Genomic DNA, 19,242 nt, shown 5'->3' with positions numbered 1-19,242 from the left:
ACCAAAAACAACAACAACAAACCACGGGTCCCTTACTTCCTAAAACACTCACAAATATTCATTCATTTCTCTAGCACCTGTTCTAGCCAGGCCCACCCCGACAGCATCTGGATGTATAAAGTAGAAAAGGCCGGGCAACACCTCCCTCAAGCATGCTTCAGGATTGAAGGCTTCAGGTTAAGTTTATTCGTAGGAACCTCTATTCTTAGAAAAATGACTCAAAAATCTCACAGAGGCGCAATGCACAAAAATATTCCGTGCAGCGTTCAGAACACAAAACATGGGGGGGGGGGGGGGGGGGGGGGGGAGACAGCACCAAGAAGGACCCACCAGGGAATGAAGGCCTAAACTCTACGCCTGCTGCTGCATGCACAGCACAGAATATGAAAGGCCATAACAAAACAGAAAAAAAAGACAATTCCAAAGACTGGCGTCGCTGGAGAAACGACCCCACATTGTAATATGAAGGGGGGGGGGGGAATTCAACCGAGTCCTGGGTGCGCTGGGCTCCATGGGTAGAAGAAAATGGCAAAGCAAAACGAATTCCCAGAGACATGAAAGTCTATAGTATGCCAGCAAGACAAAATACTCCTTTCTCTGCCTTCTTTATCTTTTTTTCAAAAAATGTGTTTATGGGGTTTGTTTTTTTTGCATTTTGCATAACTGGAAAGGTAATAAAACTTCCAACAGCAACCACAGCGGACCAGTGGGAAAAGGGGTACAGTATGAGAAGACAAAGAAAAAGAAGCCAGGGAGCCAGGAGAGTTAGGTTATAAGAAATACCAGCCAGCTAGCTACAGTGGTACAACACACCTGTAATGCCAGCTACTCAGAAGACAGACATAGGAAGACAAGTTCAAAGTCAGCCATCCTCTCCCTACTCCCCCCACTATCATATCAAGCTGGGTTTGGTGGCTCATGCCTATTATTCCCAGCTACATAAAGTATAAGACTAGGGGTCCAGTGCAGACTGGGCAAAAAGACAAAACCATCCAGGGACCCATGGCTCACGCCTTTAATCCTAGCTACTGAGAAAGCTCAGATATGAAGGTCTCAATTTAAAGCCAGCCCAGGCAGGAAGGTCTGTGAGATTCTAATCTCCAAGTAACTATCAAAAAAGCCACAAGTAAGCTGAGCACTGGTGGTTCATGCCTGTAATCCTAGCTACTCAGGGGCTGAGATCTGAGGATCACAGTTCAAAGCCAGCCTGGGCAGGAAACTCCATGAGACTCTTATCTCCAATAAACCACTAGAAAACCGGAAGTGGTGCTGTTGGCTCAAGTGATGGAGTGCTCGCCTTGAGCTGAAGAACACAGAGAAAGCTCCCAAGCCCGGAGTTCTAGCCCCACAATGGACAAAAAAAAGCCACAAGTAGAGCTGGGACTCAAGTGGGAGCACTAGCCTGAGCAAAAAAAAAAAAAAAAAAAAAACCCTCAGGGAGGCTGGGAAGGTGGCTCAGTGGTAGAGTGCTTGCCTTGCATGCATGAGGCCCTGGGTTCGATTCCTCAGTACCACACAAGCAGAAAAAGCCAGAAGTGGCGCTGTGGCTCAAGTGGTAGAGCACTAGCCTGGAGCTGAAGAGCTGAGGGACAGTGCCCAGGCCGAGTTCTGGCCCCATGACTGGCAAAAAAAAAAAAAAACCCTCAGGGACAGCAAGCACCCAGATGTGAGTTCAAGATCTGGGCCCATCAGAGAAAACACACACACACACAAGGGATTGGGAAAGTGGCTTAGTGGTAGAGTGCTTGCCTAGCATGCATGAAGCCCTGGGTTCAATTCCTCAGAAAATGCCAGAAATGGTGCTGGAGCTCAAGTAGTAGAGTGCTAGCCTTGCGCCAAAGAAGCTCAGGGACAGTGCCCAGGCCCTGAGTTCAAGTCCCAGGACTAACCAACAAAAAAACACAAAAAAACCCTAACAAGGCACGGTAATCCTAGCTCTTCAGGAAGCTGAGGATCCTGGTTCAAAGCCAATGCTGGGCAGATAAATCTACACAACTCTTATCTTTGACCAGCAAAAACCTGGAAGTGCAGGCAGGACTCAAGCAATAGAGCAACAACAACAATAAAAAGCCAAGCAAACACTAGAGGCCCCGAGTTCGGGGCCCCTGGTGGATGGGCAGGCAGGGCGACGAGAGGGAGGGCGCCCGGGTGGGTCACTCACCTTTGCCGCTGCTCAGTGACAAGGGCCGCTCCTGGTCCCCCAGCCCGGGCCCCAGGCGGCCGCCGCCCCCACTGTCCTTCTGGCGGGCCACGGCCACTGCGATGCCCACGGGCGGGTGCCGCACCTCCGCCTCGCCCTGGGCTCCGGGCCCATCCCGGCCGAAGGCCTTGGCGCTCTCCGGCCTCTCGGGGTCTCGCTTCAGCTGGCGGCCGGCGGCGGGCGCGGGGGCTCCGGGGTGCGGGGCCCGAGCCTGAGCTCCTCGGGGGGCTCCGGCGGCGGGGGGCGCGGGCTCAGGCTTCATGGTGCCCAGGCCCCCAAAGGGGTTCTTCCTGGCGCCGGCGCCGGCAGGGCGCAAGGCCGCGGCGTCGCGGGCGAAGCTGCCGCTGTACTTGATGAGGCTCTGCATGGCCGAGGCCTCCCCGAGGTCGGCGGCGCCGGGTCGGGCGCAGGCGGCGGGGCTGCGGGACAGCGCGGCCCCGGGGTCCAGGTAGGCCTTCTTGGCGGCGGCCAGGGCGTCGTCGTCGGCCGCGGCGCGGCCCGCGTGGTGGTGCTGCGCGGCCAGCGCGGCCATCTGCGCCGTGGCCAGGTGGCCCAGCTCCAGCGGCTTCCACTTGGGCTCGGGCGCGGCGGGCGCGGCGGGGCGCGCGGGCTCCAGGCCGAGGAGCCGGGCGCTGGTGGCGTGGGCCCCGGGCCCGCGGGCCGCGCGATCGCAGGTTCGCGGCTCCCCCTCCGGCTTGGGCGGCTCTTTGGGGGCCGGGGAGGCGCGCGCAGGGGCCCCGCGAGCCGGGGCGGCCTCGGGCACGGGCGGCGGCGGGCGCTTGAGCGAGCGGATCACCGAGTTCTTTTCCCGCAGGATCTCGGGGCGATCGGAGCGAGGGTCTGTTCGTGGGGAGCCGGGAGGGGCCTGGAGGACCCCGGGCCGGGTCACGTCGCGCTCCCGGGCACGGGCGTCGCGGGCCTGCGAGGCGATCTGGATGGGCCCCGCGCGCTCCTCGAAGGCCTCCACGGAAGGCACGAAGGTGGGCGCCACCACGCGGTGCTCGCGGCCCGGCTCGCGGAACGCGGCGAAGACGCCCGCGGGGCCCGGGGGCCCGGGGCCGGGCGGCGGCCGAGGAGGCAGCGGCGGCGGGGACCCGCAGGGCCGCGGCGCGGGCGGGCGCAGCAGCCGGGGGCCCTCGTCCTGCCGCGCCACCGCCTCGGTCACCAGCGCGGGCGGCAGCCCTGGGTCCCCAGGGCCGCCGCACAGGCTCCGGGCGGCGGGAGGCGGCGCGCCCTTGGCCTTGGCCTCGGCCAGGAAGGGAGACAGGCGGTCGGCCAGGCGCGGGGGGCCGCGGTCCTGCCGCCCCTCCGCCCTCGCCTCTTGGGTCAGGTCCACCACGCCCCGAGACCCAGCCACCTCTTCCCGCACCCGAGGGTCCTTCTTGCCGAACAGTGGGGGCGGCTCCCCACCGCTGCCGCCGCCGCCCCGGCCAGCGCGCTCCTTGCTGGCCCCGTCCCGCGCGGAGCTCTTGGCTGCTGCGGGGCCGCTGGGGGTCCTGGAGGACGCCGCGTGCGAGTGCAGGGCGCCTGGGGCCCCCGGGGCTGGCAGGTAGAAGCCATCTGCGGAGGAGAGAACGACAGGAGCCTTAACCCTCTACCGGCCTGTCACTCAGCTACCGGGGAGGCTGAGATCTGAGGATCACAGTCCGAGGCCAGCCGGGGCAGGAAAGTCCATGAGACTCATCTCCACAATGAACCACCAAAAAGGTGGAAGTGGAGCCTGGAATGAAAAGTTGACTCAGTGGTAGAGCGCTTGCCTCGCATGCATGAGGCCCTGGGTTTGATTCCTCAGCACCACATCAGCAGAAAAAAAGCCAGAAGTGGCGCTGTGGTTCAAGTGGTAGAGCGCTAGCCTTGAGCTGAAGAGCTGAGGGACAGCGCCCAGGCCCAGAGTTCAGGCCCCACAACGGACAACAAAAAACAAAAACAACAACAACAAAAAGCTCAGTGCTCAGGCTCTCAGTTCAAGCCCCAGGGCTGGCACCATAAATAAATAAATTGGAGGGCCATCTGGGATGCTAGTGAGAACCCCCCTAGAAAGCCCCCCACCATGCCTCCCTCCCAACCCAGGCCACTGACCTTTCTGGGTATCGAAAATGCTGGGCTGGCCCAGCTGGCTGAGGAGGGGGCTCCCGCTGCTGGGGGGCTCCAGGTGGTTCAGGTGGAGGTAAGATGGGTACAGGCTGCTGGGCAGGTGCGCAAAGCCTGAGGAGAGAAGAGAGAGCCAGCTACACCTCACACAAAAGCTTCCTTCCAGCGCTCTCCTTGGAGGTAAACTGTTATGGCTGTCAGGCCCCTAAAAGCAGGCCTTACGCAAGGGGGTGAGGGGTTGAATACCAGCTCCCAGGTCAACACCTGCCAGGCTCTTGGCCCTGCCACTTCTGGCTGGACTCCAAGCGCAGGCAGCCCTCGGGAACTTGGGTTCAAATCTCCCAGGAAGAAAATCCCAAAGGGTTCACTTAGGAAAGGCTGGACACCTACCAAGCCTGGCCAAGCCCAATCATGTCATTATTATTTTCACTTAATCTCAAAAGCAACTGGGCATGGTGGTGCAGACCTGTAATCCCAGCACTGGAGGCTGAGGCAGGAGAAGCAACCATTTGAGATCAGGCTGGACTAACCTACTGAGTGCTAGAAGTTTCAGAAAACAAAAACAAAAACACAAAACCAAGCATGGTGAGGTAGCATGCTAGCGATGCTAGCTACTCAGGAGGCTGAGATGAGGGACGATCATAATTTGAGGCCATAGAGGGAGGTGGTGTCACAAGACCCCAACTCAACCAAGCATTGGATACCGGGCCTGCACCTGTCACCCCAGCTACACAGAAGGCAGAGACCTCACTCAAAAATAATAACTAAAGCAAAGAGCTCAAGTGGTAAAGCTCTGAATTCTAACAAGTGGAAAGCTCTGAATTCAAATCCCAGTACTGCCCAAAAAAAGAGAAAATTGAAGAGGCCGGTGCTCTTCCTCTCTCATTGTATAAATCAACCAAAAAAACAGAGAGAACAACCTGCCCAAAGTACCACACACAGCACAGCAGCCTGGCTTTGGCCAGCTTGGACCTGGGATTTGTGGTGCTCGAGGTCACATCAGGCGATGGGGAAGGAGGGGGAGGGACATCTGTAGGAGAACCCTAGTTCTGAGCAGAATCTGGAGGCCCTCTTCTCTGCTGTGTCCCCAGTCAGTCACTAGCTGCTTCTGAACACATGGCATACACATCACCACCACCACCACCACCACCCCTCCCCATAGCTGGCTGGAGACCACACAAGTGAATGCTGGGAACTTTCCCTCCCAGTGTCAACCCAGATGCTAAAAGGACCCCTCCCACACACTCATCGTGCTTAGAATGAGGGACACAAAATGAGGCCCATACAGGAGGAATGAGGGCCCCAAGGCTCTGCCACCAGCCAGAGACCTGGCCACTGAACACAGGCAGGGGCCTGGGCACCCAATGAAGGTCTTTCACGTCTTGCCTAGAACTGGGTCCTCCTGGAGATCCCTGAGGACTCGGCCCTTCCTGCCCCCTCTTTCTAGCACCACCCCCTCCCCCCCAACATCACCTGATAAGATATTAACCACCATAAATCCAAGAGGCCAGCCTGGTGCTTAGTGTGTCAGTTAATCAGTGAGCAAGGGTTCAGAGGCAGGTCTGAGACACTAGGCTCTCATTCATGGCATTAGCACCTTGGCCTCTTAGTTCTTACAATGAGTGAGCTTAAGGCCACCCCATTTCCCATCCCGGCCCCCAGCAGATCCACACCAGTACCATGATTTCTGGATTTTGTTTGTTTTTGCCAGTCCTGGGCTTGAAGTCAGGTCCTGGGCACACTGTCCCTAAGCTGATTTTGCTCAAGGCTAGCCCTCTACCACTTGAGCCACAGAGCCACTTCTAGAGATAGATAGATAGATAGGTAGATAGACAGACAGATAGATAGATTTTTTTATTTTTTTAATTTTTGGTCAGTCATGGGGCTTGAACTCTGGGCCTGGGCGCTGTCCCTCAGCTCTTCAGCTCAAGGCGAGTGCCCTACCTCTTGAGCTACAGCGCCACTTCTGGTTTTCTAGTGGTTTTTGGAGATCAGAATGTCACAGACTTTTCTGCCCGGGCTGGCTTTGAACCGTGGTCCTCAGATCTCAGCCTCCTGAATAGCTAGGATTACAGGAGTGAGCCACAGGCACCCAGCTAGATAGATAGATTTGTATTTATTTATTTGGTGGGTCATGGGGCTTGAACTCTGGGCCTGGGCACTGTCCCTCAGCTCTTCAACTCAAGGTATACTCTCTACCACTTGAGCCACATTACCACTTCTGGTTTTCTGGTGGTTTATTGTAGATAAGAGTTTCATCACGGGCTGGGAAGGTGGCTCAGTGGTAGAGTGCTTGCCTTGCATGCATGAGGCCCTGGATTCAATTCCTCAGCACCACATAAGCAGGAAAAGCCAGAAGTGGCGCTGTGGCTCAAGTGGTAGAGTGCTAGCCTTGAGCTGAAGAGCTCAGAGACAGCATCCAGGCCCAGAGTTCAGGCCCCATGATTAGTAAAAAAAAAAGTTTCACCAACTTTTCCTGCCCGGACTGGCTTTGAACCGTGAACCTCAGACTAGCTAGGATTACAGGCGTGAGCCACCAGTGCCCAGCTGGCTTTCCCTATTTATGTGGCCCTGAGGACTTGAACCTAGGGTTTCATGAATGCTAGACCAGCACTCTACTACTAAGCCACATTTCCAGCCCTCTGCTTGTTATTTGGATCACAGGATGCACCAGGATTTGTGGGCCAAACAGAAAAAGCAGTCTTGGTGGGATGAGCTGGTGGCGACCCGGCCCCAGAGGGGCGGCCCATGTGCTTACACGGCCTGTCCCCTGTCCTGGCTGGCCGCGGCGTGGGGCTCAGGCAGGATGGAAGCTCAGAAACGCTCCCACCATCCCTGGGCCTGTGTCCCCCTTGTGCAGAAGGCATGCCTGGGTTCTGAGAAGTCAGGGCCTTTCCCCAAGTAACTGGGAAAGCCATAGTGTTGGGCCTAGCAAGGTCCCCTGTCCCTGGACACTGGGCCTCCGGCTGTTGCTTCCCAGGTTCAATGCAGTTGCACCCAGCGCCATGGCGACAGATTCAAGGCATGCTCAGTCTACCCCTGACCCCAGGAAAAAGCGGGGAAGGGCCTAGAGGCCCTCAGTCTTCACATGAGGCCTTGGCGGGACTATCATCAGCCAGGACATAGGGCGTCTCCAGGAGGAGGGCTTGGGATCCTCCAATTTAAATCTCATCAGAACCCTCAGTTTTGAGCCTTCAGAGAGCTCATTCTAGCAGCAAAGCCACAATGATTTATGAATAATCACACCGTTAAAATCTTCCATTCCCCATGGGCATGTGTGAGCCAACCCCTGGACAGATGCAGGACACAGCCCAAGGAGGCAGAGGTGAGGGGTTATAAGCAGAGAACAGTTTGTGCAAAGGCCCTGTGGCATAACAAGGAGACAGGTGGCCATGGCTGGACCCAACTACGCAGAGCAAGAAGGATGACCGCAGATGTGGAGACAGCAGGGAAGGGGACTCAAAAACTACTAGGGACATAAAATGAGGGACATCATTGGGGGACAATGGCCCAGCAGCCCTCAGCCCTGCCCGCAAGCTCCTTACCTTCATGGGCGTGGGTGGCCCACAGGTGCACCATGGAAAGGTTGCTGGGGGTGGGGGAGCGGAAGGAGAGGTCAGAGGGCAGGGACACCGGGCTCCCCTGGGATGAGGCTGAGGGCCCCATCCCGCTGGCCACAAAACTGCCCAAGAGGGCTTCACCTGCAGAGAAAAAGGGGGTGTCAGGTAGCCAACCAGGCCGCTGCCATCCGGGCCCACCACAACCCCAGGGCCCCAGAAAGACACCCAAGGGATGGACATCCCCTGCCCAACCAGTCCCTGGGCCATGCCCCTCCCAGGGCTTGGAGAAGCCTGGAGACCAAAGACGCAGCCAAAAGGGAGCTTGCCCGGTGAATCTCAGCCCCGAGCCTTCAGCACCCCCAAAGAGGCCTTCCCCCCACTGGCCTCAGAGTGGGGAGGGGAGGCCAGAGGTGGGGAAAGGGTTTGTGCTCTGAGCGTCATGGAGCTCTAGGGTGTGGAGGCGGGGTAGGGGACCCCCATCCACCACGGAATGACTTCTCATAGAAACCCACAGCATCCTTGCAAATGCACAGTTCTGTGAGTGCTCCTTTGGCCCTGTGCACCCATTTCCCAGATGGAGAAACTGAGGCCCAGAGCTGGGAAGAGCCAGAAGGATGGTCTGGGATGAGGGCACCCTAGCCAGGACCAGCCTCCACACATCAGGGCCATTTATGAAGACCAAGTAGTGCTTCAAAGGACACCTTGCCCGAGCTTGCCACACACCTGACTTGGCCAGAAACATGAACAACAGGATGCCTCCCAGGGTCTTGCCCTACCCTAGCTCCAAATATTCACTCCTGCCCTACCCCACCAAGAGGAACCCTAGGCAAACAGGGGGAGGAGGGAGGGGTCAGAGGCCAGAGAGAGGCTGGGGAGCTCTGGGGCAAAAGGCTTTCTTTACTGGGTCTCAAAATGCTTATCTGCCTCCTTTTGCGGGGCACAGTGGCACCTGCCTGTAATCCCAGCGCTCGGGCGGCTAAGGAAGGAGGATCCTAAATTTAAGGACAGCCCAGGCATGTAGCAAAATCTCTGTCTCAAAAAAGCCAGGAATTGGAAATGGGAGTTTTTATAATTTGTTGCTGTTTGCTTTCTCTTTTGTCTTGTTTGTTCCTTTATCTGTCTTTAGAAGTATAAAGAGAGGCACAGAAATGAAGGGACAGGGTGAATAAATGTAGCAGTGGCACACACTGGACACTATGTAGAAAATGAACTTTACAACTTACATGAGGGAATGGGGGGGGGGACTGAGGGAGAGCGCCAGGCAAAAATGACATTGTCAAAAACAAATGTACTCATTACCTGACTTAATTGTAACTCCTCTGTAGTTACCTTTGTTATGACAAAATAATAAAAAATAAAATCCAAACTAGAGCTGGGAAGGTGTCAGTGGTAGAGTGCTTGCTTTGCATGAATGAGGTCCTGGGTTCGATTCCTCAGCACTACATAAGGACAAAAAAAGCCGGAAGTGGCGCTGTGGCTAGAGCGCTAGCCTTGAGCTGAAGAGCTGAGGGACAGCGCCCAGGCCCAGAGTTCAGGCCCCATGACCGACAAAAAAAAAAAAAAAGTCCAAACTAGCTGGGCACTTGTGGCTCATGCCTGTAATCCTAGCTACTCAGGAGTAGCTCAGATCTGAGGCTCAGATCTGAGAATGGCCATTCAAAGCTAGCCGGGGCAGGAAAGTTCATGAGACTCTTAGCTCCAATTAACCACCAGAAAACTAGAAGTGGTGCTGTGGCTCAAGTGGTAGAGCACTAGCCTTGAGCTGAAGAGCTCAGGGATAGCATCCAGGCCAAGAGTTCAAGCCATATGACTGACCAAAAAAAAAAAAGTCCAAATAAGTACTGCAGGTGTGGCTCAAGTGATTGAGTGCCAGCCAGGAGTGTATGACCCTGAATTCAAACTCCAGCATATGTGCATGGGTGTGTGTGTGTGTGTGTGTGTGTGTGTGTGTTCATTTGGGAATTGACATTTAACAATAAAAAAGACAGAAAAAAAACATAATGGTTCAGCCAGGCACCAGTGGCTCCAGCTGAATCCCAGCTACTCAGGAATATAAGATCTGAGGATCATGGTTCAAAGCCAGGCAGAAAAGTCCATGAGAACTTTCTCCAATTAACCACCGAGAAAGCTGTGGCTCAAGCCTTGAGCAAAAAACGAAAGAAAGAAAGAAAGAGAGAGAGAGAGAGAAAGAAAGAAAGAAAGAAAGAAAGAAAGAAAGAAAGAAAGAAAGAAAGAAAGAAAGAAAGAAAGAAAGAAAGAAAGAAAGAGCTCAGAGACAGTGCTCAGGCTCCAAGTTCAAGCCCCAGGATGGGCACCCAGCACAAAAGCAAACAAATAAAAATAAATGAATAAGCAAATAAATAAAAATGATGGTTGGCACTTAGCCCCAATGAGCCCAGTCCCCAACCCAGAGGTGGGCACAGCACCCAGCAGGTACCAGCCTGGGCCAGCCCAGAGGATGGTCTCGTTCATACCCTGGAGGCCCTCAGAGAAGCTCACCATGGCATGGAGAAATGAAGCGACTTTGCAGGGATCCATATGCATCATAGGGGGACAGGGGACCCCAGTCCAGCCCACAGGGCTCACAGACCCCTCTCTCTTTCATCTCTGTGTCTCCAGAAGCCAAGGCCTCTAGGGTGTATCTGCTGGCCCATCTCACAGGTGCCGGGGGTTCCAACCACATCTGGCCCCCCTCCAAGCCCTTTGGGGGGGGTCCCCAGGGGGAAACTGCAGTTACCCAAGGCAGGGCTTCCACCTGGGTCCCTCAGACCAAAGCCCCAGCCGTGGGGACCCGCCCTGGCCACATGTCAATCATCCCGGCCCGCGCCTTCCCCCACCCCTCCCAGCCCGGCCCCTCACCGGACTCCATTGCTGACCCCTCAGGCCTTGGGGCCTGGTCAGTCCATCCATGCGGCCCAGGAGGGGACAGCAGGGTCCCCGTCCCTGCCGCCCTGGCTGTGGCGGTGGAAGGCTCCGGAAGCAGGCGACCAGGGCTTTTCGCAACGCCTTACGTGACATCCTGCTGGGGCCGCGGAAGCCCAGGGCCAACCCTGGCCCTGCCCCGGCTTGTGGAACGTCCCTAGAAGCACCCCAAGTCGGCAGGGCATCGGGGCCGGATGCTACCAACGGCTCCTACCCGACACCAGGGCAGGGGCTCCATATCACCAGGCCTGGGCGAGGATACTGAAGCACCCAGGTTTAGGGGGGCACTGGGGGAGAATACATGGCTTCCCGCCCCCCCCTTTCTGCCACCACCATGAGAACATTGACGGTTTATAGAAATTTATGGCCTCACCAACAGTCAGCTATAAATCAGCCAGCATCCTGCCCCCCTCAGCCCTTGGAACTGGCACCCCAAGTCTTTTCCCCCGCCCTGGCCCAAGGGCCCAAGCAGCCACCAATGGGTCCTGAGAAATGGCAGCTAGAAAACACAGACCTATCAGCTTGGTGCTTTTGGTTGCCATCTCCTGCCTAGGGCCTGACCCTGCCTCACAGGGTCACGGAACAAATCTGGGGATCTTAACCACTGCTCACACCCACCCCTGTGACCAAGCAGTGGCCGCTGAGAAAAGCAGGGAGCGGGCAGGGACTGGGGCTCAGCAGCATCCCTCCCAAAGCTCTCAGGACCCCTCAAGCTGGGATCTTCCTCTACTAGAGGCCTCAGCCACGGTCCCACCTGATCTCTCAGGAGCCACAGACACTGTTAAAACCAAAAACACACGTTGGGAGGCAGTGGCTCACATCTGTCATCCTAGCTACTCAGGAGGCTGAGAGATGAGTTTGAAGCCAGACTGGACAGGGAAAGTCTGCAAGCCTCTTATCTCCATTTTACCAGCAAAAAGCCACAAGTATTGCTACGGCTGAAGTGGTAGAGTGCCAGCCTTGAGTAAAGACACTAAGGGAAAACACCCAGATCCTGAGTTCAAGCCCTTGCACTGACATGAAAAGCAAACACATAAAAAACACACATGAACAAATAAATAAAGGTCTCTGCAGTGCAGACAAATGAGGCACCCACTCAGAGACAGGATGTACACCCCTTAGACATCTTCTTGCACAAACATTAAATAACCTTAATAGAAACATGAAGCGGAGAGTTGGTAGCTCACGCCTGTAATCCTAGCAACTCAGGAGGTGGAAATCTGAGGATCACGGCTCAAAGCCAGCCCAGGCAGGAAAATCCATGAGTTTCTTTTCTTTTTTTTTTTTTTTTGGGGGGGGGGGGTCCGGTCGTAAGGCCTGAACTCTGGGCCTGGGCGCTGTCCCTCAGCTCTTCAGCTCAAGGCTAGCGCTCTACCACTTGAGCCACAGCGCCACTTCCGGCTTGTTTTTTCTTTTTGCTTATGTGGTGCTGAGGAATCGAACCCAGGGCCTCAGGCATGCAAGGCAAGCGCTCTACCACTGAGCCACCTTCCCAGCCCAATCCATGAGTTTCTTATCTCCAACAAACTACCTAGAAAAAACTGGACCTGATGTTGTGGCTCAAGTGGTAGTATGTACTAGCCTCAAGCAAAAGAAGCTGAGGGACAGCACCCAGGCCCTGAGTTTAAGCTCCAAGACTAGGCAGGGGGAGGGAGGAAGAAACACTAAAGAACTTCCTGAAGTCCTTTTACTTATGCCAGGCGGGGTGCCAAGCGCACATATCAACAGCTCATGTAATCCCCGCCTATCAGAGGAAAGACTTAGTCATGCCCCCCCCCCCACCACCACCTTTTACAAACCAGAAACACAAAGCAGAGGCCTGGAGGCTGGACCTGGAACCCAGACAGGATACTTCCCTCTCCCTCCCCTCCCCCTCACCCAGACATAAGCCCCCCCTCCCTCAGGGCTGTCTAGGCACACAGTCCCCCAAGAATTAGATGGAAAATTCCAGAAATAAACGCATGCTGTTTTCAATTACATGCCATTCAAGGAGTATGAGGAAATTCTGTCCCCATCGTGGCCAGGAAGTAACTCATCCCCAACCCTGTCCCCTGGGCCCAGACAGGTCCAGACTGTACACATTACTCTCTTTAATTCCTAAGGAGCTTATTTTCAAGGACCCATGACATGGGCTGGGAATGTGGCTTAGTTGTAGAGTGCTTCCTAGCACGCACAAAGCCCTGGGTTCGATTCCTCAGCACCACATAAACAGTAAAAGCCGGAAGTGGCGCTGTGGCTCAAGTGGTAAAGTGCTAGCCTTGAGCAAAAGCAGTTCAGGGACAGTGCCCAGGCCCTGAGTTCAAGCCCCAGGACTGGCAAAAAAAAAAAAAAAATGCTGGAAGTGGAGCTGTGGCTCAAGTGGGAGAATGCAAGTCCCTGAGTTCAAATATCCTAATAACTGGCACAAAAAGAAAAAAACACATCTGTTTTTTCCCTTTTCTTTTTTGGCTGATACTAAGGTTTGAACTCCAGGCCTTCCACTTACTTGGCTTGCTTGCTCATAGCTGGCACTCTATCACTTGAGCCAAACCTCCTTCCTGGCTGTTTTGTTGATTATTTTGGACATGGAATCTTATGTGCTTTTTGTTGTTGTTGTTTATTAGTGAAACAAGGTCTCCTAACACAGCCCAGACTGACCTTGAATGAAAGATTCTCCTGTCTCTGCCTCCCAAGTTTTAGAATACAGATGTGTACCACCATACCCAGCCAATATATTTTAAGAGAAAGCATATTCACTTAAGGTTTACTTCCATTCATTATTATAATTATTGTGAGTTTTTGTTTTTGCCAGTCCTGGGGCTTAAAGTCAGGGCCTGGGCTCTGTCCCTGAGCCTCTCTGTGCTCAAGGCTAGCACTCTACCACTTAAGCCACAGCACTACTTCTGACTTTTTCTGTTTATGTGGACTGAGGAATTGAACCCAGGGCTTCATGCATGCTAGGCAAGCACTCTACCATTAAGCCACATTCCCAGCCCCCATAATTATTGTTTTATTAGCAGTACTGCTCTTGTCTAGTTCATGCCTGATTCACCATAGATGTGGCATTTCATATTGTGAGGTCTCTGACATGGGGGGGGTTTGTAATGCATCCCTATGGGTTACAGGGGTACCTGAAAGTGGTAGGAGTGGGAGGGAGGTATCAATAAAACAGCAAGGGCTCAAGGCACTGTGCCATAGGCTATACCCCAGGGCCTTTGCACACACACACATCCGCTGGCAAATCACCTTCCCTCTCTACACAGGAAAGGAATCAGTGCAGTCTCTTCTGCACATTCCTGCATTCTTTCACAGAGGAATAACCAACGGAAAGAATGAGGCCATTCAGGTTATTTTAAGTTGCAACCCACCCTTCTCAGACCCTCCCCGCCAAGGTTTCCCCAGTCACTACTTAACATGGTTAGAGCCGTGGACAGGGCCCTATTTCCTGTTTACCAACCACGCCCCCTTCATTCTTGAAAGAGTGACAGGAGAGCAGCTATTGGGTGCTGCCTTGGGCCATACTCCGCTTATAAAACAGAAAATGGGCCAGATCTCAACGCGGCTGGTGCTGTGCTGTGGTGTGCCCCTCTATGTCTTCTTTGGGTTCAACTGTTTCTGTTTTGTCTTTTCTTCTTTGGTACTTGGGGACTGAACCCAGACCTTATCCATGTTAGACAAATGCTTTGCCTCCCAGCTCCAACTTCTCAGTTAGCATGTAGAAATGAAGGCAGGAGGGCAAGATGGACGGCCTAGGGACCAAAGGTCTTGAGGCTGGAGTGGGATATGATAAAGCTTCGCTTCAGGGTCTCTCCAAGCTACTCAACTCAGGGAGGGGGATTTGTCCCTTCTAACATTAGGAAAACAAGGCTCCGACTCTTTTTAACCTACACCACTAAACAGATGTGGTGGTGCAAGCTCCAGGACCCAGGAGGCAGAGGCAGGAGGACTCAATTTGGAGGCCAGCCTGCACAGCGTAGTAAGATTCTGTCTCAAAGTAGAAGAAGTGAGAAGTGTCCAGGAGAGCCTAGGCAAGCAAGAAGCTGGGGCTCGGGCCGGTAATCCTAGCACTTGGGAGACTGAGAACTAGAGGATCAAAGTTCAAGGCCAGCCCAGGCAGAAAAGTCTATGAGAGGACACTGGTACACGAAGTGTGGGTCAGGCACAAGGGCCCAGGTGGTATAGAGACAGAGCCCCAGATGTTCCAGCAGAGGCAGAGTGGCCTTGACCATCAATGCTGCTCAGATAAGCACAAGAGAAAAAAGCCAGGTATTCTGACCCTTACCTCACACCATACACAGACATGGACACCACAGAAACATGTCTAATTTTTAAGTGTTAATTTAAAAACAAATTAAAGACAAAATGTGAAAATACTGAAGAAATACACGTGGAGGGTAGATCTAAATATATAAGACAAAAAAGGAGGAGGAGGAGGTGGAAGAGGAGAAAAGAAAGGAAGGAAGGGGGCTGGGAAGGTGGCTCAGTGGTAGAGCGCTTGCCTTGCATGCCTGAGGCCCTGGGTTCGATTCCTCAGTACCACATAAGCAAAAAGAAAAAAGCTGGAAGTGGCGCTGTGGCTCAAGTGGTAGAGCGCTAGCCTTAAGCTGAAGAGCTGAGGGACAGCGCCCAGGCCCAGAGTTCAGGCCTTATGACCGGACCCCCCCAAAAAAAAAAAGGAAGGAAAAGAAAGAATGAACACACTGAATGGAGAAAAACACACTAGCAAATATTTTTCATGACCTGAGGGCTAATAAAGATCTCTTAACTCAACAGAAAGGAACACTTAGCCATAAAGTTAAGACTGATAGGATGGATTACTTCAGACTTAGGAAATCCTAGTCATCAAATGACACCGTCAGGTGACAGAAGAGAAACCTAGCGGACTGGGAAGGTGGTTCAGTGGTAGAGCGCTTGCCTTGCATGCATAAGGCCCTGGGTTCGATTCCTCAGCACCACATAAACAAAAAACAAACAGAAGTGGCACTGTGGCTCAAGTGGTAGAGCACTAGCCTTGAGCTGAAGAGCTGAGGGACAGTGCTCAGGCCCAGAATTCAGGACCCAGGACAGACAGACAGAAAGAAAGAAAGAAAGAAAGAAAGAAAGAAAGAAAGAAAGAAAGAAAGAAAGAAAGAAAGAAAGAAAGAAAGAAAGAAAGAAAGAAAGAAAGAAGCCTATCTCATGAAAGATCTATACTCACATGCATCCACAATGAAGGGCTGTAACCACAATATGTAAAGAGCTCTAATGAATCAATAAGACAACTCAATAAAAAATAGGCAAATGAGGGTCACAAATAGTTAATAAATTTGGAACAAGATATTCAGCTTCTGAAACCATTGGGGGAAATATGAATTAAAGCTACAATATATCTATCCATATTGGTTAAAAAGAAAAGATGGAAAATATAAATGGCTGGAAAGAAGGGAACAGTACATCTGGGATATGGGAACATGGTAGAATCTAGGGCTGTTCTGACTATGGGGCCCTGGCAAGAAGACACTGTATGGAAATTTCTATAAATACCCATCAAAAGGAAGATCACAAATCTTTTCAGGGCCTGGGCTGTATGTCAGTCTAGAACCCCTATTAACACAAGGCCCAGCAAAAAAAAAAAAAACATGAATCTTTGTGTGCCAGTTAATATTAACAAGCAGAAAACACCTCCAGCTGGGCGTTGGTGGCTCACACCCATAATCCTAGCTACTCACAAGGCTCAGATCTGAGGATCGAAGTTCAAAGCCAGCTTGGGCAGGAAAAGCTGTGAAACTCTTATCTCCAATAAACCACCAGAAACTCAGAAGTGGCGCTGTGGCTCAAGTGGTAGAGCGCTAGCCTTGAGCTGAAGAACAGTGCCCAGGCCCAGAGTTCAAACACCACAATTGATCAAACAAAAAAAAGAAAGAAAGAAAAGAAAACACCTCCAATATCCTCCCTAGCAAACAGCTGCCAGAGAGCAAGTAATTGTGATTTCTTTACCCCATCATATGAGAATCAAGTCTGGACACACACACACACACACACACACACACACACACACACACACACACACACACACACACACACACACACACACACACACACACACACACACACACACACACACACACACCGAGTAGGATCAAATGACAGGTGATTAGCTAGTTAGTTGTGGTGGCCGCTCCCATCCGTAATCCCAGTGCTGAGGAGGCTGACAGCTGAGAATTATGGACATCTGAGAATTATGGTTCAAAGCCAGCCAAGCAGAAAAGTCCATGAGACTTTTATCTCCAAAGAGCCACCAAAAAGTGGAGTTCTCTGGCTCAAATGGTAGAGCACCAGCCTTGAGCAAAAAAGCTCAGGGATAGCACCCAGGCCATGAGTTCAAGCCCCAGGACTGGCACACAAGAAAGGGAGGGAGGAAAGGAGGAAGGGAAGCAGGGAGGGAGGGAAAGAAGGTATGTCTGGTGCCTTGCCTCTTTTGAGACTCCTCAAGGTGACAAAGCACAAGACTGGGTTTCCTGGGGACCAGCAGCTGGTGGAGGCCATAGAGGGACAAGGCATTAGCCTCCCAGGTCATGGGCAGGCCCCAGCCTCAGGCCTCTCCCTCCAGTGTTCATTTCCCCAGGTGAGCTGTCACTCAGACCAGCTTAGGAGCAAACATTCCCAACAGAAGCCACCTTCCAGTCCACAGCAGAGGCCAAATCTGGGCCCCCAGTGGGAAGAGCCTTTGTCTTGCTCCAAGCAGACAGAGGCCCCACCAAGTAGGTGCTAAGATTTAAGTAAAAAGAATCCCAAAAGGGGGGGAGGGGAGAGGAGAGACACAGCCAAGGCCCCTGGGACCCCCGGGCGCCCCTGGCTCTAAAGCAATTACACAGGATTCTCCCATTGATTGAAGTTGAGGTAAGGAAAAGCCAGAAGACAGACACAGACAGAAGAAAAAGGGAGGTAGGAAGGGATGGTTGGAGGGAAAACTGGGCCAGGTCCCTAAACATCAAACCAGAAACCAAAGCTAAGTTTTCCACTTAGAAATCTTGAGCCAGGCACCTGGAGGCTCACGTCTGTAATCCTAGCTACTCAGGAGGCTGAGATCTGAGGATGGCAGTTTGAAGTCAGCTCTGGGCAGGCAAATCTAAGAGACTTATCTCCAATGAACCAGCAAAAAGTCAGAAGAGCTGTGGCTCAAGTGGCAGTGCTGGCCTTGGGGTGGGGAAGGAACCCTATGGAAATAATAGTCTCGTGGTTCCACGAGGAGAGAAAACAGAACAAGAGATACAAAGAGAACGTCCTAAATTTAGAAACAAAAAAATATGGATGGACAAGATGTGTGCGGCTGGGCAGGGGGAGGAGTTGTAAAAAGTACACCTTAAGGTTGAAAGTGGGAATCAGGAAACAAACCAGCACGGTGCTGGTTTCTGGCTCTTCAATGTGTGTAATCCTAGCTATGCTAGTCTTGAGAGGAAGGAAGGAAGGAAGGAAGGAAGGAAGGAAGGAAGGAAGGAAGGAAGGAAGGAAGGAAGGAAGGAAGGAAGGAAGGAAGGAAGGAAGGAAGGAAGGAAGGAAGGAAGGAAGGAAGGAAGGAAGGAAGGAAGGTCATTGCTGAGGCTCTGGAGAATCCAGCAGGATTCTTTTTGTTGTTATTTTGATGGGTTTGTGTGGGGTTTTTTTTTTTCATTATTAGCATGCTGGGAACTGAACCAGGACTTCATGCATGCTAAGCAGGCCCCAGCCCCAAAACTACTAACTGAACTCACACAATAATGCAGTATTCCTACAAGCCATGGAGGGCTTGAGTATGAGGCTTGAACTCATGGAGGATTCTTGCGGGTGAGATATACAAGGTCAAAAAGAGTATCAAAGGCCCGGCTAGGTAGCACATGACTGTAATCCCAGTCCTAGCTGAGGATAAGCAAATCTGAGACAGACAGACAGACACACAGACAGACACTCACTTTGTCTCAAAAACAAAACAAAATATCTTTTTATAGATATACATGTTCCAGGAAGTTCTTCCATTGGCAAAAAGCTCCAGGGCGAGAGCTGAGCCTACTTCTTTTGTAGTTTGTTTTCACTGGGAGTGGGCGGGGCAACTGTGTTCAGGGCCTCCCACTAGGCAGCGCCACATCTGGAGCCTGCCGCCAGTTCTTTTGCAATCCTTATTATTCTTCAGCTAAGGTCTCACAATTTTGCCCAGTGCCAGCCTTGAACACCAATTCTCCCACTGAACCTCTTTCTTCCCAGTTAGGATTACAAGGGTGAGACACCACATCAGATTTCAGTGACACCTTTTTAAAGTATTTTTTTCTGGAGGGGTGCCAATACCAGGACTTGAACATAGGGCCTGGGCGCTGGGCTGGGCTGGCTTTGAACCATGCTCCTCTGATCTAGCCTCCTGAGTAGCTACAGAAAGAGGCTTCAAGGGAGGGAGGGCAGAGAGCAAGGGATGTAGCTCAAGGTAGTGTGTGTACACCAAGCACTGGCTTTAATCCCAAGCACAAAAACCAAAGCTGAGCC

The 19,242-nt window shown here is 52.8% G+C and overlaps 1 protein-coding gene across 1 annotated transcript in view; it reads right to left on the bottom strand.

Annotated features, from left to right (window-relative positions):
- Positions 1 to 19,242, bottom strand: part of Tnrc18 (trinucleotide repeat containing 18) — an 80,108-nt gene that overhangs the window by 50,196 nt on the left and 10,670 nt on the right. The window contains 3 exon segments of the mRNA XM_042686583.1: positions 2,162 to 3,760; positions 4,280 to 4,405; positions 7,837 to 7,992. Coding sequence (XP_042542517.1) covers positions 2,162 to 3,760; positions 4,280 to 4,405; positions 7,837 to 7,992 — 1,881 coding nt within the window.

Source organism: Dipodomys spectabilis, unplaced genomic scaffold (genome assembly GCF_019054845.1).
Source record: "Dipodomys spectabilis isolate Male_0828 unplaced genomic scaffold, ASM1905484v1 ptg000098l, whole genome shotgun sequence".
NCBI classification, from domain to species: domain Eukaryota; kingdom Metazoa; phylum Chordata; class Mammalia; order Rodentia; family Heteromyidae; genus Dipodomys; species Dipodomys spectabilis.
This window is presented reverse-complemented; position numbering and strand designations above follow the sequence as displayed.